We start from the raw sequence: 18,300 nt of genomic DNA on the forward strand, positions 1-18,300 counted from the left end.
ATTAGTTATAATCACAAATACAATTACTTCCCATTTTTCTGTTTAAAGCTAGGTGAAATTGTGATATATCTGATATTAAAATTTAGAGTTGTTTTATTCTCTATGGATATTTTTAAAGTAGAATTTCACATAACTTCTGACCAAAATAGTTGTTGCATACAGAGTTGTAGTCCTTAGTATCAGAAAGAAATTTCAGAGGTACAAATCATCCCACAGTCATATTTGTAGCTTTATTTGCCATTAAACTAATTAACACTTTACAGCGCCTGTTTGCTCATTTAACTCAATTGAAATGGGAAAAAGACACCACATATATCAGTTTATAATGATATTAATGTTTGTTTGTCAATACTATCGCTAATACTACTAATACCATTTTTACTACTCTTGCTAAGAACTCACCATTAACAAGTGCTTATTAAGTGCCAGGTGTTGTTGTAAGTACATGTATTAACACAATTATTTCTCATAATAAGTAGAGTGTTTAGCAGATGAAATGTTAGAATGACTGTTTTTATTTTGTTAAATAAGATACATGGGAAATCTAGTATGCTTTATTAACCAACCCTATATATAATATCTATATCTATATCTATATAGATATATCACTAGAATTTGTAAATTTGAGAATTTAGTTTTTACTTCAAAAAATCTAAGACCTCTCTGTAGCAATCTGTATATGCAACACAACTGTATAGCTGTGTTATAGATACTCAATATCTAAGTTAACTATCTATACATTGTAGGTAATTTTCCAAAGCATATGAATGAGGTTTTGATCATTTGGCAAGGAAAAGCAGTTGTGATACCCTAGAGATATGAAATAGTGTATGATTTGTAACTCTTGAAACCTAGTTTAATTCAGTACTATTTTCTTGAATTTGCATTGCTTTCTCTTAATTTGATTGAAATGCTATAGTGTGTAATGCACATATGCTTTTGAATAATATTTAGATGTTATTATTATGTGGCCCAACGTGTGTTTATTTTATTTCACTTTTGTGCATGTAATAGAAAGGGCCCGGCTGGTCTTCACAAGATAGAGGTATTTAATAATATTTAGATATTTTCATTTTATGACTACAATTTAGATATTAATTATTCTCTTGGTGAACTATTTAATGAATTTACACCATGTATTTGGCATATATCCCCCTTAATATTAAACATTTTAAACCTTCTAAAAGAAAAAAATAATTCCCCCATAAGGAACTTACCTGCCATCTGGGTCCTTGCCCCTGAAAGAGTAAAGCTCAGGCCATGTCTCCATGGAATTCTGTTAGTCAAAGGTTTAGGTTTATGCAATACCTATAGTTCTTGCTTCTGTATCTGGACATGTGGTTTCTATAAGCTATTCACATATGCCAGGAATGTTGCAAGATTTAGTAGATTTGACTGAAGGGTAGAGAAAGAGATGTGACACATCTTGGGCATGTGGCTTTCTAGCTTCTCATCGGCTCTCTTTTTTCCTATCCTCTTCCTATCTCTATTTGCTCCCTTGCTCTAAATTTTACTCCTTAAATTGTATAATAATATGAATTGTTCCTCGGCTGCCATCCTTACTTTTCATTCACAAAAACATCAAGATATACAGCAGATGGATTTTGGTTTCCCAAATTTGTTGGTTTAAACCTTTTCAGGAGGCAGCTGGGGTTATAAATTACAAGTTCTTTTTAAATTAAATATTTGATAGTTATTCATATTGAATTATTTCCCAAATTAATGTATGTAGATTCTAATTCATGTTATTATTTCCAATATTGTAGGTATTCAAAACAAAACAATATATGTGTTTCTGATTAATAATTTAGTAGGAATTTGGAAGAATAAACCAAAATTTATTATTTTGCATGATGTGTGTTTATTTTTATTTATTTTTTGAGACGGAGTCTAGCTCTGTCGCCCAGGCTGGAGTTCACTGGCACGATCTTGGCTCACTGCAACCTCCACTTCCCCAGTTCAAGCGATTCTCCTATGTCAGCCTCCTGAGTAGCTGGGATTACAGGTGTGCGCCACCATGCCTGGCTAACTTTTTTGGTATTTTTAGTAGAGATGGGATTCCACCGTGTTGGTCGGGATGGTCTCAACCTCCTGACCCTGTGATCCTCCCACCTTGGCTTCCCAAAGTGCTGGGATTACAGGCATAAGCCACCATGCCTGGCCCGATGTGTGTTTATTTTATTTCACTTTTGTGCATGTAATAGAAAGGGCCCAGCTGGTCTTCACAAGATAGAGTTATTGTGAAATAGGGTTGTTGTTTTTTTCTTATAAAGAGTAGTTGTTCCATAAATTTGCTTTCTAAAATAAAGTTTAGTGTTGCCGGGACTAGCTTACTGTGATCACAAGTCATTTTTTAAAGTCTTGGAAAACTGGAAACATACTTAAGTACTTTGAGACTTAATTACAGGAAAATTGTGCCTATTTACAAACGTCTCAGTTCATTTTCATTCATTTTTTAAAAATTCAACAAATATTAATTGAATATCTTAAATGCATTGGGGCTGCTGTTTGCCAAGTGACAATAAAAACATTTGTGTTCATTTAGTATAGGTTCCAAAATACTTTAATTAAACTTAAATATAATTAAATATCCAAAGTAGTTTCCCTCTGTTGGATGTAAGCAAGGCATTTTAAAAGTCATTTTATGTATTCATTAGCATTTTCAGTTACTTTTCCTTCTTTGTTACTCTTTTAAGAAATATGGTTGAAAATTAGCAATATACTTACTTAAGCAAAGATGTCAAAGATGTTGGGAAAGAAGATCCTTATTTTATTTTTATTAACTGCAGGTTTGTTAAATGAGCTTTATTGTGTTATATGTCATGCTAAGCCCAAAATACATAATTCTGTGGTAATTTCAAAATAAATAATTATATAGGTTTCTCTCTCTCTCTCACTCTCTCTCTGTCTTCAGAAAGATCATTGCTCCTCTTGTAACTCGTCATGGAAAGCTGTGGTCCAATTTCTGGGGAGCATTGAGTCCTGATGGATACTATGCACGATCTGAAGATTATGTGGATATTGTTCAAGGGAATAGAGTGTAAGTTACTTGATTTAATGTTTTAATGTGAAATATCATAATCTAAAGATGTAGTCTTATTAGTATTACTTGAATTTTTTTTTAATTCATCTCTTTTCTTTATAGTTAATGGGAATTTGAGAACCCAAGACCACTTGGAATCCTGAAATACTAGTATAAAACTAATATTTAAAAAAATGTTTTAAAGTCCCAAATCTTCAAAGGAACAAGCTCATTGCTGTGGGGAATACTAAGAGATAATATATGGTTACCATACTCACAGTATGGTTGATAGAAGAGTAATACTCTTTATTTTAAAGTTTGGAAAGGGGATTTAGTTTACTGACTTTTTAATGGTTATAATTAAGGGTTGTTTTGATAGGTTTTAAAATTTATGATTAAGCCAACAATAACACTAACAGCCAGAACATTCCAGTATTCCCTGATTGCATGATTTTTTTTGTGTGTGAAATAGCTATTATTCTGCTTTAAATATAAGTTTTTTTCACAAATACTAGATTTTTACTTCTAGAGATTGAAAAGAATATATTTGCTGAAAAGTGTGTGCATGATTTATATTTATTTCAGAGACAATGGTTGATTACTAAAAATAATCACAATTGAAATAGTTTTGCTAAGGTAATACTGGGGAAGAATGTCATTCTTCTTTTCATACATATGATGGACCAGAGTGACTAAGACGTTACATGCTTTGCCTTAGTTCTCAAACATGTCAGCCTGATTACAAAGGGGCAGTACACTCTCAGGACTAAAAGGATGTGCCCTTAAATTTAGAAGAAAAAAAAGGCACATGTTTCTGTTCAAACAGTTGAGTGGTAAAAAGATGTGTTGCTTGTTGAAATAGTAATTGGTGTGGAAAGCTTCAATCTGAATGATGTAAGTACAATAAAGGTTTTTGTTAGCTGCAATTAAAATGCATGGTAGAGGAGAAAATGCTATTAAGATTGTGTTCTGTTGTTTCTATGCAGTTGTATTGACTCTGGGTGAGTTGTATAGACAGTATACCTGATTGTATCTTTGGGCACATCAGAAATGAGGATTTGTGAAAGAAGAATGGAAAATTAGTTTCAAATTGCTTTAGGCATTGGTGGTTTTCTGTCCAACCTCCTGTCATTTTGTCTAAAGTATAAGGAAAAAAATATGGCAGAGGCTTTTGAACTGGAATACACTTCATGTCCAAAAGCTACACGAAGGAGCAATTTTGTGTGTGTGTGTATGTGTGTGTGTGTGTGTAAGGTGAAGCACTGAATAATTCCCCAGAGATTGATTTCTGAATTTAGCTGATACGTTCTATACAGTAATTCGACCTTATCTATGGTTTTGCTTTCCATGGTTTCAAGTCAACTGTGGATTGAAAATACGAAGATATGTTGAGATAGAGAAATTGTAAACATTCATGTAACTTTTATTACAGCATATTGTTATAGTTCTCTTGTCTTACTGTACTTTATTTATAAATTAAACTTTATTATAAGTCTGTATATGTAGGAAAAAACATAGTAGTATATTTGTAGGGTTTGATACTATGTGCTTTCAAGTATCCAATGGGGTCATGGAATGTATCACCCTCACATAAGGCAGGGACTGCTGTAACTCCTTAAGGCATTTTTCTTTGAGGCTGTTCTAGTAAGATACAATATCATATTTCTTTTAGTATCTAACTACATTTCTTGGTCAAGATCTTGCCTTCATGTTCTCTAAAAGCAAGGCACACAGTCTTAGAGGCAAAACTTGTTTTGCAGTTTTTATGAAATGAGTCGTTTTCAGAGGGAGAATATAGATGTGGGAAAGGATGAATTACAAAAGAACCTTCCAACATTCGTGTGCTAGCAGCTGTATTTCTTCATGTTTTCCTTTTTCTATAAAATATTTAAGATGGCTTAATGAATGGTAAGAGAATGTAGTTTTGGAGAATTTTAGGCTATATTCAGTGGTATGCTGGTCAATGTGTAACAACTGGCTTTCGGAAGTGGAGGATTCCCTGATTTAAAGAGCTTGCCCATTTGTTTGGAGTAAATACTTCTACCATGGCTGATTTTAAGTTTCCAATGTGAAATTACTGAACACGTACTTGTCAGTAAATGTTAACTTTGGGGATCCAGTATGAGCTGTGTCTGGTGTACCACTGGTTGTATGTTATGATTCATGCTATCAAATTCTTTAATTTTAAATAGAAACGTCTTCTATATAACAGATTATAGCAGTCTAATTGTAACAACTGATTGAGATATGGTAGCTATAATAAAAACACCAAGCAAACACCAACCCAAAATTGAAATGTATTCAAAGGGACAGTGGTTTATCTCCTGAATCTCATTAAATATACTATAAACAATGGAATCATATATATAGGGCAAATATCATGGAATACATTTGTATATTGATTCAATAATGTGTGTATACAAAATCTAAACACAAAGCATTTATTTTAAAAAAGTAAAAATGAAACTTAAAATTGTTTCTATTTGTGGTATTTAAGAATGTCTTCTCTTTACTTTCAGAGGAGTATGGAATGTACCATACATGGCTAATGTGTACTTAATTAAAGGAAAGACACTCCGATTAGAGATGAATGAAAGGAATTATTTTGTTCGTGATAAACTGGATCCTGATATGGCTCTTTGCCGAAATGCTAGAGAAATGGTAAGATGTGCAATGATGGCTTGCTTGAATGTTCTTATAAGATGGCTTGCTTTACCAGTTGGTGTGTCACTATGTTTTGATGCCCTTTGTCTTGCTAATTTGTAAGTACTAGCCAATTTTTTTGGTTCTGTATTAAAAATTTGGGAGCAATTTTGGAGATAATTTAACATTTGCTTGTAGAAATGGCATGAAAATGTTAGTTTTGTGCTCAGGCTAATTCATAGGCAACAGAGTTGGATTTCAAAAATAAAGATGTGTTTGTTACAAATCGGCTTTGCTCTTTTAAGAATACATCTTTATTTTAATTTGAAATTCTGTAGTGAACACTTGACCTAATTAAAATTAATTAGATAAGCTTTGATGAAACAATAGTTCCAGATTTAAGGATGTTTTTGTTCTAAAATTAATGTCTACATTTTCTCTAACCAGGTGAAATTTTAAAGTTATTATTAACTTCACATTCTTAAAAAGCAGGATTATTACCACCAAAGTAGTAGAAAAGTTGAGATACGTAGTATATTTACTCTAAATAAAATACTAATGATACCTTGCTGCACTACAAATAAACTTAAAATGACTAGAAAATTCAAAATGTATAAATATGGTTTAGAATATATTGATATGATTTTTGGTTTGGAAATGATAGGGCTATTTTATTTCTGATTTCCAAATTTATATATGCAATTGTGATTTGATGAAAAATCAGAAAAGTTGGCAAGTATTTTTTTCTTAGTTTAACAAAGCATGTGTTGTTTGAATATGTTTGTTTTCTCTACAAACCTATGTGCATTATTATTGAATATCCTCAGTACTTGTGATTGTATTTTGTGCTCATGTTTGGCTAATTTGACTCAACAGCGCATCATGGAATGGCCTCTCTTACTCATTTTTTCCATTGTCTTATGTGTCTAATGAAAATTCTGCTAAGGAATGAGCTTAGACTTATGTTTGACCCCCCAACACCTCCCAAAAAGAAAAGAAAGGAAAGGGCTGAAAGAGCTGGAGATGTTTCTTTGTGTGCGCTATAAGCTTTGCTTGTTCTGCATGTTGTCTATGAAGGACATTTCAGAATGTTAGCTTTTGATCAACAGCTGCTATTATTTTTATTTACCAAAGAATACCTGAGAGAGCGGGTGTACAGGTCAACTTACCCAATGCTTCTCTTCATTTTAGACTTTACAAAGGGAAAAAGACTCCCCTACTCCGGAAACATTCCAAATGCTCAGCCCCCCAAAGGTGTTATTTTTACTTATTTTATTTATTTTTGTTTATTTAATATTTGATATAGTATATTGCCTAGTACTAAAGTTTCTTTAAGGGCCTTATTTGCATTTAGCTTGGTAAAATGTTGATATTCATCAGTCATCTGTTTATGTGTGTGTGTGTTTTGTGTGACTTGGGCATGGGTCTTGTGCGATAGTCAACTCTTGACTCTGAGCTGATTTATATTTTATGGTTGACAGGTGAGAAAGTTAAACCTAAGTCCCTTTCATTCTTTTTTAGGGTTTTTATTTCTTTTTAAAGGGAGAGAAGGGGATAGAAGGAGGTATAAAATAGAATTTGATTACAGTAAGGCTTAGGTGCACCTCATTGAGTTATTAATCACTAACTCTTTTACCATTAAAACAGGTCCAAAAAGAAACATTACCTCGTGGTGTTTTCCACATTTGTCTGGTTTGGGGCAAGAATATGAGACTGGTTTTCTTTATCTGCCTTTATAATGCATAACTCATTTGCGTGTTAGCCTTTAAACATCAGAAAAAGAAAGGAATGAAACAGACTGGTGAAATATGACTGGCAGTGAATTCTTGTTTAAAAATGTGATGCTTTCTTTGAAATAGAAAGAAACCAAAAGAGGTATAATTCATTGCGCTGTGTCTCAAACATATTTCTGCTTTCAAACAGGAATTTTTTTCCCTGATGTCTGCATCTAGGATCAATGAGAAAGGGACAAAAACAGTTCATTCTTTTTTTCAGTTGAGTGTCAGTGCTATCTACTAGTTTTGTGTGGTGTCTGAATTCATAATCAAAATTTGAGTTTTTTATTTTAAACCAGGCACATTTTATATGAATACTAAAAATGCATGTTCATAAATGAAATACAAAATTGAAATTAATATCTTCTATATATTTTCATATGATTAAATTTACTTTTGTACCTACCTCTGAGATTAATACTGTTATTTTCTGGCATATAGGGTGTGTTTATGTACATTTCTAATAGACATGAATTTGGAAGGCTATTATCCACTGCTAATTACAATACTTCTCATTATAACAATGACCTCTGGCAGATTTTTGAAAATCCTGTGGTATGTATTTCATACTCAACTTTATTATTTTTCTGTAACTCTAAGTGGTTATAAATCAGTTGTCTAATAATATGAAATGTGGTTAAAGGCTTTAAAAAAATGACATAATGTGAAATGCACATCAAAACCACAATGAGATACTGTCTCACACCAGTCAGAGTGCCTATTATTAAAAAGTCAAAAACAAATATGGATGAGGCTACACGGAGAAAAGGGAATGCTTATACATTGTTGGTCACGATGTAAATTAGCAATTTGAAAAGCAGTTTGAAGATTTCTCAAAGATCTTAAAACAGAGCTACCATTTGACCCAGCAATTCCATTACTGGGTATATAGCCAAAAGAAAATAAGTCATTTGACCAAAAGACACATGCATCTGTATCTGTTCATTGCAGCACTATTCACAGTAGCAAAGACATGGACTCAAACTAGGTGTTCGTTAATGGTGGATTGGGTAAATAAAATGTGGTACATACACGCCATAGAATACTATACAGCCATAAAAAAGAATAATATTATGTCATTTTCAGCAACATGGATAGAGCTGGAGGCCATTACCCTAAGTGAATTAATGGAACAGAAAACCAGATACTGCATGTTCTCACTTATGAGTGGGAGCCAAACATTGGGTACTTGTGAACATAAATATAGGGACAATAGATGAGGGGGATCACTAGAGGAGTGAGGGAGGAGAGGGGGGACAAGGGCTGAAAAATCAACTAATGGGTACTATGCGTCACTACCTTGGTGGTGGGATCAGTCAAACCGTAAACCTTAGCATCATGCAATATACACTTGTAACAAACTTGCACATATACTGCCTGAATCCAAAAGCTGAAATTATTTTTTAAAAGTAAATAAAAAGAAAAAAATTAAAATGACATAATTAATTGTATTTCATGATCTGTACAGTAGATCTAAACTTGACCAATAACTTTTTTTTTTATTAGAATAGTTATTAGGTTTGGGGAAGGGAATTATCAATTTGTTGTCTTCCAATATTCTAATATTTTTTTGTGTATTCAAAAGCAGCATCCAGTTTTAATCATAATTTTAGAAACATGTCTACAAATAGCTCACATATTATAATAGTTTGATTTTTTAGAAGAAAATTCAAGAATTTTGTTTAGGAAAATACATTTTTAAAATTATTTTTTGTCAATTTTGTGAATGTACATCAAAGCCAGAGAGAATTGCAGAGAACACTGATTCAGCATATGAAGAGAGTCTTAACTTGAAGAAACGATTTTCTTTTAAAATCTGTTTTCTTCTTTCTTTCTTTTTTTTTTTTTTTTAACAGAGTTGAATCTACAGTAATTAGCTCCTTTTGTGTTTTACAGGGACATCTTTTTGTTAGGCAAGTGGCACACTTATTCAAGGGAAAATACTCTCTTCAACAATCAGACCTGTAACACTGCTGTAATGATTTTCCCCTTGCCAATAGTAAAAGTTTTAAATTGCAGACTAAATCCACTTGAGGAGAGTTGTCCTTTGTTTTGTAGGAATAGTTAAGAAATGGGGATAGTAAGTGTAGTAATCTCTGAATATTCTGAATAGGAATATAACATCTTTTGACATTTTGTTATTTTAAAAGTACTTTTGTACCATTTTAGCCACATACCTTCCTCTTTCACAGAAGTTGAAAAGAGGTGTTTTCTAGTCGTGAGGGTAGAATGCCGTATTTCACTTCACCATTGAATCTCTTGGTGTTCTTGAGGGATAGAATTATTTGATTTCTTGGATGTCATTAGGTTCCTGGTAGGATGTCCTGAATTATATCCTGAATTGTAGATATTTGTGCAAGAATTCAAGTCTGTGGAAAGTAAGCAATGAAAACATCAGAACTGAGTAGGAACAACTTTTCTTTCCATGGCTTTCTTTGTTCTGTGTTAAATCAACCTGATTAATATGCCTCGTGAGGGATACCCCGTAGCTAAATGCATATTGATTATCCCATTATCAGAATATCTAAGAAATTAATAAAGTCACGGTTTACTCAATGATTTAAAAGGTGATCTAAAATGAAATGTTAATACTAATGCCCTCAAATAAAATCTTGAGGGATTTTTTTTACTTGAAGAAAAATCAGTATTGATGCACAGGTAAAAATGCTATAGGTAAAATTCTTAAATCTTATGGATGATTATTCAGTTTCTTCCCATATTTTAGAATCAGAAAGCTAATTAATATTAGAGGGAATAATGAGATAATATAGAAATCTGATCCATATATACCATATAAACATGAAATTTATTGAAATTTTGAAGATACCTTTGTTTCCTCCACATGAAAAATGTTTGAGTTCCATATAAACAGATATACAAAACTAATGACATAAATTACGTTATAAATATTCAGCCCCTAAAATGGAGCCTCAAAAGATGTATTTAAGGCAAATATCTTTTGAAAAATCTTTTGATTGGAATTATTTTGAATCTGTGTCTCACTTCCTCCCTGCTGGCTCTTTGTATTTGCACTTTGTAAAGAGAAAATTAACAATTTCTAGAAATATTCTAAATTTAAGAAGAGATCTTTTTGGATACTTGTATCACTCCATATATTAATATGTTCACGTTTTAGTAAATACCCATATTTGAATAAAGAACTTGACCGAGTAAAATAATTATTTAGCTTCTGTTGAAAAAAGTTTAGATACCTTTATGTGTGGATTTTATGCCAGAGATTGGTCAAAAAGAATCAAATTCATGAATTAGAATAAAGAGGAACTGTTTTTCAGTATAGAGCCCTAGCCCTTATTTCAGTAACTGAAAGAAGTGAAAGTGCTAGTAAACTCATGTTTATTCCTTGAAAATATTAATGATTGAAGTGACGGCAGAAATTTTTAAAATTCATTAAAAAAATAAAAAAAAAATATACTATAGACATATAAGACAGACCCTAGTTAATGAATTTACTAATTCATTTTTACAAATATTTTTGATAGAATTTTGCTCCTTGTCTTTTACTTTTAAGCACGCATTTGTTTACCTACTCTGTGTATATATTAAAATACTGATGGTCCCCCAACTTATGGTGGCTTGACTTAGGAATTTTCAACTTTATGATGGATTTATCAGGGTATTGTGTGTTTATAACCTCCCACGGGTTTATTGGGACATAACGTCATCGTGAGTCAAGGAGCATCTGTAAAATGTGTAAATCTATTCACCATAAGATTGCTTAAGTTAAAAAATCCTGAGGTACAGTATTTCATAAATAAAAATTTTGTATTTCATAGAATGACATAAGCATATTCAGAACCAGGCAAAGATTAAACCATATACTGTGGCTTCTGAAAATTACTATTTTGTCCACTATACGTAATCATTTATAAGTTGAATAATTTCTAAAATGCATATGCTTTATACTTTTCAGTAAAGTATTTATAAAGATATTTGTTTTAATATGTACTTCTTTTTATAGGACTGGAAGGAAAAGTATATAAACCGTGATTATTCAAAGATTTTCACTGAAAATATAGTTGAACAGGTTTGTATTAATGATTACAAAGTAAAGAAAATTTTGCTGTTATTTTCCAGAAGAAATATTATTAATACAATACTACTTTCACAGAAGATGTGAAAGTGGAGAAACTACCTTTTAGGTAAAATTTATGTGACTCAATTACCGATTACATAGCCTTAAGGAACATACACTTGAAAAATATAGAACATAGAAATTAACATTTTAAAAGCATGCCTTTTTAAAAAGCATGCTCCTAAGTGTCATAGCTTTCTGAAACCACTAAAAATAGGAACTGTTGACAGATCTCTGATGTAGAACTCTTACAGTGAAAGCGTATCTTTGGAAGAGACTTGGCTCTCTTTCTGAGTCTTTTCTCAGAGACATCTTCAAAACATGAATTCTCTTTTAGCTTATTGTTCAAAACTATCGTTAATACCTAATTTTTGAGAATGTAAGATGTCATCAATTCTGAGGTGCACCATTATTTATGTACCATGAGAAAAAAAATACTGTCAATAAACCATGAAAGAAAACTGTTTCCTAGTCATATAGGATTTTTTATTTTGTACATATTAAAATAACCATTTTAGACTATTAAGACACTGAAGTTATTATGTCTTCTAACGATGATGCATATTTTATAGCCCTGTCCAGATGTCTTTTGGTTCCCCATATTTTCTGAAAAAGCCTGTGATGAATTGGTAGAAGAAATGGAACATTACGGCAAATGGTCTGGGGGAAAACATCATGTAAGTTGTAATTTCACACCAAGAGCTAAAATGTGTGTGTGGGTTAAGTAGATACTCAGATAATTCGGAGGGGTTATATACTTTTTCTCATATGTCTCTGAGTTCTAGACCTAGAAAAAATGGCTAGCCAAGGCTCTGATTTCAGTCTACTTCTCCCACCAACCAATTATTTAACACTTAAGTAATTTCGTCAGTCTGGGTAGGTTTCTCATTTATGCATTTGATTACACTGGATGTTCCCTAAGGGTCGGTGTCCTCAGGCCAGAGTTAATGTTAGGTAACACATGTCTTTACAGAGTGATACCACTCCCTTCCAAGGCCACCTTTTATTCTTGCATTTTCACAGTGAGCTGTGGTGAAAATTCTAAGGCAAACTTTATCTGACTGTCAAAACTGTGTTTTTGTGTGTAAAGATAGGAAGGAGGGATCTGAGTGCCTTAGGTGTAATTCAGTTTTGCATTTGCTTTCAATGTCAAAGACTTGGCAGGAAATACCACTGCCAGTGGTTAGATGTGTTTCTTTTCCTCTGAGAATCACATGCCATTTTAGTAGAATACTCTGGAATATTACTGCCTCTGCATGATTATGTCCCCCAGCTAATGAGCTGATAAGGGAGAGGGAAGCTTAAAGTATAAGGAAAAACTTAAAGTTGGTAGGTGGTGAAATAATGAAAAACAATCGTTCAGAGACTTTGAGTGTTACAAATAGAAGTGAGGAAGGGCGGGGAAAGCTTGTTTTCAGTATTTGGTAATACAGAAAGCAGATATGCCATCAGTATGCTCTTCAAGCAGCTAAGACTGCCTAAAGGGTCACTGTAAAAAAAGACTCATTTTTAAGAGGGGATGTGAGGGCTTAGGAAGTCAATTTTATTTACTTTATAGTTAAATTTCACATATACATTTAAGAAGTAAGAAAGGAGTCTACTGACCTTATTTACTTTGTTTCATCATTGTATCATTGACAAAGATGTTACCTAAGTTTTTTGATAATTTTACAGTTAAAGCAGATGATATGCCACGTTGGAATAACTGTTATTTTTATTGTCTATTATGATCTGTGGTTGAAAAAAATACTATAATATAAATGGGAATTGCACGTGGACAACACCTTACGATGTCATTAATGTTGTTTCTAGGATAGCCGTATATCTGGTGGTTATGAAAATGTCCCAACTGATGATATCCACATGAAGCAAGTTGATCTGGAGAATGTATGGCTTCATTTTATCCGGGAGTTCATTGCACCAGTTACACTGAAGGTCTTTGCAGGCTACTATACGAAGGTAGTTATCCTCCTCCCCCTCCAGCCTGTTTCTTAGCAACTTTTACACAGGCATTCTTTTTAATGTTTGTATTAATAAGCAAATCCACTGGCTTACTTTGCTTTTTCAGGGATTTGCACTACTGAATTTTGTAGTAAAATATTCCCCTGAAAGACAGCGTTCTCTTCGTCCTCATCATGATGCTTCTACATTTACCATAAACATTGCGCTTAATAATGTGGGAGAAGACTTTCAGGTAATTATGACTTTTGTGTTTTTAGATTTTTCAAAAGAAATATGTCATTATGAAAAGGACTTTGCCTTAGGCCTTACTTTCTTTTTTAAATTTTGCTCAAATGACATGATTTGAATTTTGCTGCTGGTTAAATATAATCTGATATATTCCTTCATTTTAACTTTTTTAGGGAGGTGGTTGCAAATTTCTAAGATACAATTGTTCTATTGAATCACCACGAAAAGGCTGGAGCTTCATGCATCCTGGGAGACTCACACATTTGCATGAAGGACTTCCTGTTAAAAATGGAACAAGATACATTGCAGTGTCTTTTATAGATCCCTAAGTTATTTACTTTTCATTGAACTGAAATTTCTTTTGGACGAATGACTGGCATGAACACATCTTTGAAGTTGTGTCTGAGAATATGAGAGGAATATTTAAATAGCGTCAACAGAACAACTTCACTTTGGGCCAAACATTTGAAAAACTTTTTATAAAAATTGTTTGATATTTCTTAATGTCTGCTCTGAGCCTTAAAACACAGGTTGAAGAAGAAAAGAAAGAAAAAACTTAAATATTTATTTGTATGCTTTGTTAGACATATAAGACAGACCCTAGTTAATGAATTTACTAATTCATTTTTACAAATATTTTTGATAGAATTTTGCTCCTTGTCTTTTACTTTTAAGCACGCATTTGTTTACCTACTCTGTGTATATATTAAAATACTGATGGTCCCCCAACTTATGGTGGCTTGACTTAGGAATTTTCAACTTTATGATGGATTTATCAGGGTATTGTGTGTTTATAACCTCCCACGGGTTTATTGGGACATAACGTCATCGTGAGTCAAGGAGCATCTGTAAAATGTGTAAATCTATTCACCATAAGATTGCTTAAGTTAAAAAATCCTGAGGTACAGTATTTCATAAATAAAATTTTGTATTTCATAGAATGACATAAGCATATTCAGAACCAGGCAAAGATTAAACCATATACTGTGGCTTCTGAAAATTACTATTTTGTCCACTATACGTAATCATTTATAAGTTGAATAATTTCTAAAATGCATATGCTTTATACTTTTCAGTAAAGTATTTATAAAGATATTTGTTTTAATATGTACTTCTTTTATAGGACTGGAAGGAAAAGTATATAAACCGTGATTATTCAAAGATTTTCACTGAAAATATAGTTGAACAGGTTTGTATTAATGATTACAAAGTAAAGAAAATTTTGCTGTTATTTTCCAGAAGAAATATTATTAATACAATACTACTTTCACAGAAGATGTGAAAGTGGAGAAACTACCTTTTAGGTAAAATTTATGTGACTCAATTACCGATTACATAGCCTTAAGGAACATACACTTGAAAATATAGAACATAGAAATTAACATTTTAAAAGCATGCCTTTTAAAAGCATGCTCCTAAGTGTCATAGCTTTCTGAAACCACTAAAATAGGAACTGTTGACAGATCTCTGATGTAGAACTCTTACAGTGAAAGCGTATCTTTGGAAGAGACTTGGCTCTCTTTCTGAGTCTTTTCTCAGAGACATCTTCAAAACATGAATTCTCTTTTAGCTTATTGTTCAAAACTATCGTTAATACCTAATTTTGAGAATGTAAGATGTCATCAATTCTGAGGTGCACCATTATTTATGTACCATGAGAAAAAAAATACTGTCAATAAACCATGAAAGAAAACTGTTTCCTAGTCATATAGGATTTTTTATTTTGTACATATTAAAATAACCATTTTAGACTATTAAGACACTGAAGTTATTATGTCTTCTAACGATGATGCATATTTTATAGCCCTGTCCAGATGTCTTTTGGTTCCCCATATTTTCTGAAAAGCCTGTGATGAATTGGTAGAAGAAATGGAACATTACGGCAAATGGTCTGGGGAAAACATCATGTAAGTTGTAATTTCACACCAAGAGCTAAAATGTGTGTGTGGGTTAAGTAGATACTCAGATAATTCGGAGGGGTTATATACTTTTCTCATATGTCTCTGAGTTCTAGACCTAGAAAAAATGGCTAGCCAAGGCTCTGATTTCAGTCTACTTCTCCCACCAACCAATTATTTAACACTTAAGTAATTTCGTCAGTCTGGGTAGGTTTCTCATTTATGCATTTGATTACACTGGATGTTCCCTAAGGGTCGGTGTCCTCAGGCCAGAGTTAATGTTAGGTAACACATGTCTTTACAGAGTGATACCACTCCCTTCCAAGGCCACCTTTTATTCTTGCATTTTCACAGTGAGCTGTGGTGAAAATTCTAAGGCAAACTTTATCTGACTGTCAAAACTGTGTTTTGTGTGTAAAGATAGGAAGGAGGGATCTGAGTGCCTTAGGTGTAATTCAGTTTTGCATTTGCTTTCAATGTCAAAGACTTGGCAGGAAATACCACTGCCAGTGGTTAGATGTGTTTCTTTTCCTCTGAGAATCACATGCCATTTTAGTAGAATACTCTGGAATATTACTGCCTCTGCATGATTATGTCCCCAGCTAATGAGCTGATAAGGGAGAGGGAAGCTTAAAGTATAAGGAAAACTTAAAGTTGGTAGGTGGTGAAATAATGAAAACAATCGTTCAGAGACTTTGAGTGTTACAAATAGAAGTGAGGAAGGGCGGGGAAAGCTTGTTTTCAGTATTTGGTAATACAGAAAGCAGATATGCCATCAGTATGCTCTTCAAGCAGCTAAGACTGCCTAAAGGGTCACTGTAAAAAAAGACTCATTTTAAGAGGGGATGTGAGGGCTTAGGAAGTCAATTTTATTTACTTTATAGTTAAATTTCACATATACATTTAAGAAGTAAGAAAGGAGTCTACTGACCTTATTTACTTTGTTTCATCATTGTATCATTGACAAAGATGTTACCTAAGTTTTTTGATAATTTTACAGTTAAAGCAGATGATATGCCACGTTGGAATAACTGTTATTTTATTGTCTATTATGATCTGTGGTTGAAAAAAATACTATAATATAAATGGGAATTGCACGTGGACAACACCTTACGATGTCATTAATGTTGTTTCTAGGATAGCCGTATATCTGGTGGTTATGAAAATGTCCCAACTGATGATATCCACATGAAGCAAGTTGATCTGGAGAATGTATGGCTTCATTTTATCCGGGAGTTCATTGCACCAGTTACACTGAAGGTCTTTGCAGGCTACTATACGAAGGTAGTTATCCTCCTCCCCTCCAGCCTGTTTCTTAGCAACTTTTACACAGGCATTCTTTTAATGTTTGTATTAATAAGCAAATCCACTGGCTTACTTTGCTTTTCAGGGATTTGCACTACTGAATTTTGTAGTAAAATATTCCCCTGAAAGACAGCGTTCTCTTCGTCCTCATCATGATGCTTCTACATTTACCATAAACATTGCGCTTAATAATGTGGGAGAAGACTTTCAGGTAATTATGACTTTTGTGTTTTAGATTTTCAAAAGAAATATGTCATTATGAAAAGGACTTTGCCTTAGGCCTTACTTTCTTTTTTAAATTTTGCTCAAATGACATGATTTGAATTTTGCTGCTGGTTAAATATAATCTGATATATTCCTTCATTTTAACTTTTTTAGGGAGGTGGTTGCAAATTTCTAAGATACAATTGTTCTATTGAATCACCACGAAAAGGCTGGAGCTTCATGCATCCTGGGAGACTCACACATTTGCATGAAGGACTTCCTGTTAAAATGGAACAAGATACATTGCAGTGTCTTTTATAGATCCCTAAGTTATTTACTTTTCATTGAACTGAAATTTCTTTTGGACGAATGACTGGCATGAACACATCTTTGAAGTTGTGTCTGAGAATATGAGAGGAATATTTAAATAGCGTCAACAGAACAACTTCACTTTGGGCCAAACATTTGAAAACTTTTATAAAATTGTTTGATATTTCTTAATGTCTGCTCTGAGCCTTAAAACACAGGTTGAAGAAGAAAAGAAAGAAAAAACTTAAATATTTATTTGTATGCTTTGTTGCCTCTGAGAATAATGACAATTTATGAATTTGTGTTTCAAGTTGATAAAATATTTAGGTACAAATGACAAGACTAATATTTTCTTATTTAAAAACATGGGAAGATTTTTATTTATCAAAATATAGAGGAAATATAGATAAAATGGGTATAAATGAATTACCATGTTTTAAAACCTTGAAAATCAGATTCTAACTGGATTTGTGTGCAACTAAGTATTTTTTTGAACACCTATGCAGGTCTTATTTACAGTAGTTACTAAGGGAACACATAAAAAATTACACGTCTTCCTCAAGAAAATTAGTACAGGGGCCGGGTGCGGTGGCTCAAGCCTGTAATCCTAGCACTTTGGGAGGCCTAGGCAGGTGGATCACGAAGTCAGGAGATCGAGACCATCCTGGCTAACACGGTGAAACCCTGTCTCTACTTATACAAAAAAAAGAAATTAGCCGGGCGTGGTGGCGGGCGCCTGTAGTCCCAGCTACTCCGGAGGCTGAGGCGGGAGAATGGCGTGAACCTGGGAAGCGGAGCTTGCAGTGAACCAAGATTGCGCCACTGCACTCCAACCTGGGCGACAGAGCGAGACTCCGTCTC

At 33.1% G+C, this 18,300-nt stretch overlaps 1 protein-coding gene and 1 pseudogene across 4 annotated transcripts in view; both read left to right on the forward strand.

Moving 5' to 3' along the window:
• The window catches only part of PLOD2 (procollagen-lysine,2-oxoglutarate 5-dioxygenase 2), a 96,164-nt gene extending 81,902 nt beyond the window's left edge, over window positions 1-14,262 (forward strand). For 2 of the 3 annotated variants that reach the window (XM_017889317.1, XM_017889320.1), the window contains 9 exons: window positions 2,915-3,040; window positions 5,542-5,683; window positions 6,857-6,919; window positions 7,882-7,995; window positions 11,420-11,485; window positions 12,106-12,210; window positions 13,346-13,492; window positions 13,602-13,727; window positions 13,897-14,262. In XM_017889317.1, the coding sequence (XP_017744806.1) occupies window positions 2,915-3,040; window positions 5,542-5,683; window positions 6,857-6,919; window positions 7,882-7,995; window positions 11,420-11,485; window positions 12,106-12,210; window positions 13,346-13,492; window positions 13,602-13,727; window positions 13,897-14,052 (1,045 nt within the window). In that variant the 3' untranslated portion in view covers window positions 14,053-14,262. The remainder of the gene's footprint in view (window positions 1-2,914; window positions 3,041-5,541; window positions 5,684-6,856; window positions 6,920-7,881; window positions 7,996-11,419; window positions 11,486-12,105; window positions 12,211-13,345; window positions 13,493-13,601; window positions 13,728-13,896) is intronic. The other variant, XM_017889319.1, reaches the window with a different exon arrangement.
• On the forward strand, window positions 14,227-18,092 carry LOC108540310 (procollagen-lysine,2-oxoglutarate 5-dioxygenase 2-like; annotated as a pseudogene). The gene is made up of 6 exons (XR_001888639.1): window positions 14,227-14,253; window positions 14,847-14,912; window positions 15,528-15,630; window positions 16,759-16,905; window positions 17,012-17,137; window positions 17,305-18,092. The product of XR_001888639.1 is annotated as a procollagen-lysine,2-oxoglutarate 5-dioxygenase 2-like (transcript).
• The last annotated feature ends 208 nt before the right edge of the window (window positions 18,093-18,300 follow it).

This window comes from Rhinopithecus bieti, unplaced genomic scaffold, assembly GCF_001698545.2.
Source record: "Rhinopithecus bieti isolate Rb0 unplaced genomic scaffold, ASM169854v2 scaffold_19037, whole genome shotgun sequence".
NCBI classification, from domain to species: domain Eukaryota; kingdom Metazoa; phylum Chordata; class Mammalia; order Primates; family Cercopithecidae; genus Rhinopithecus; species Rhinopithecus bieti.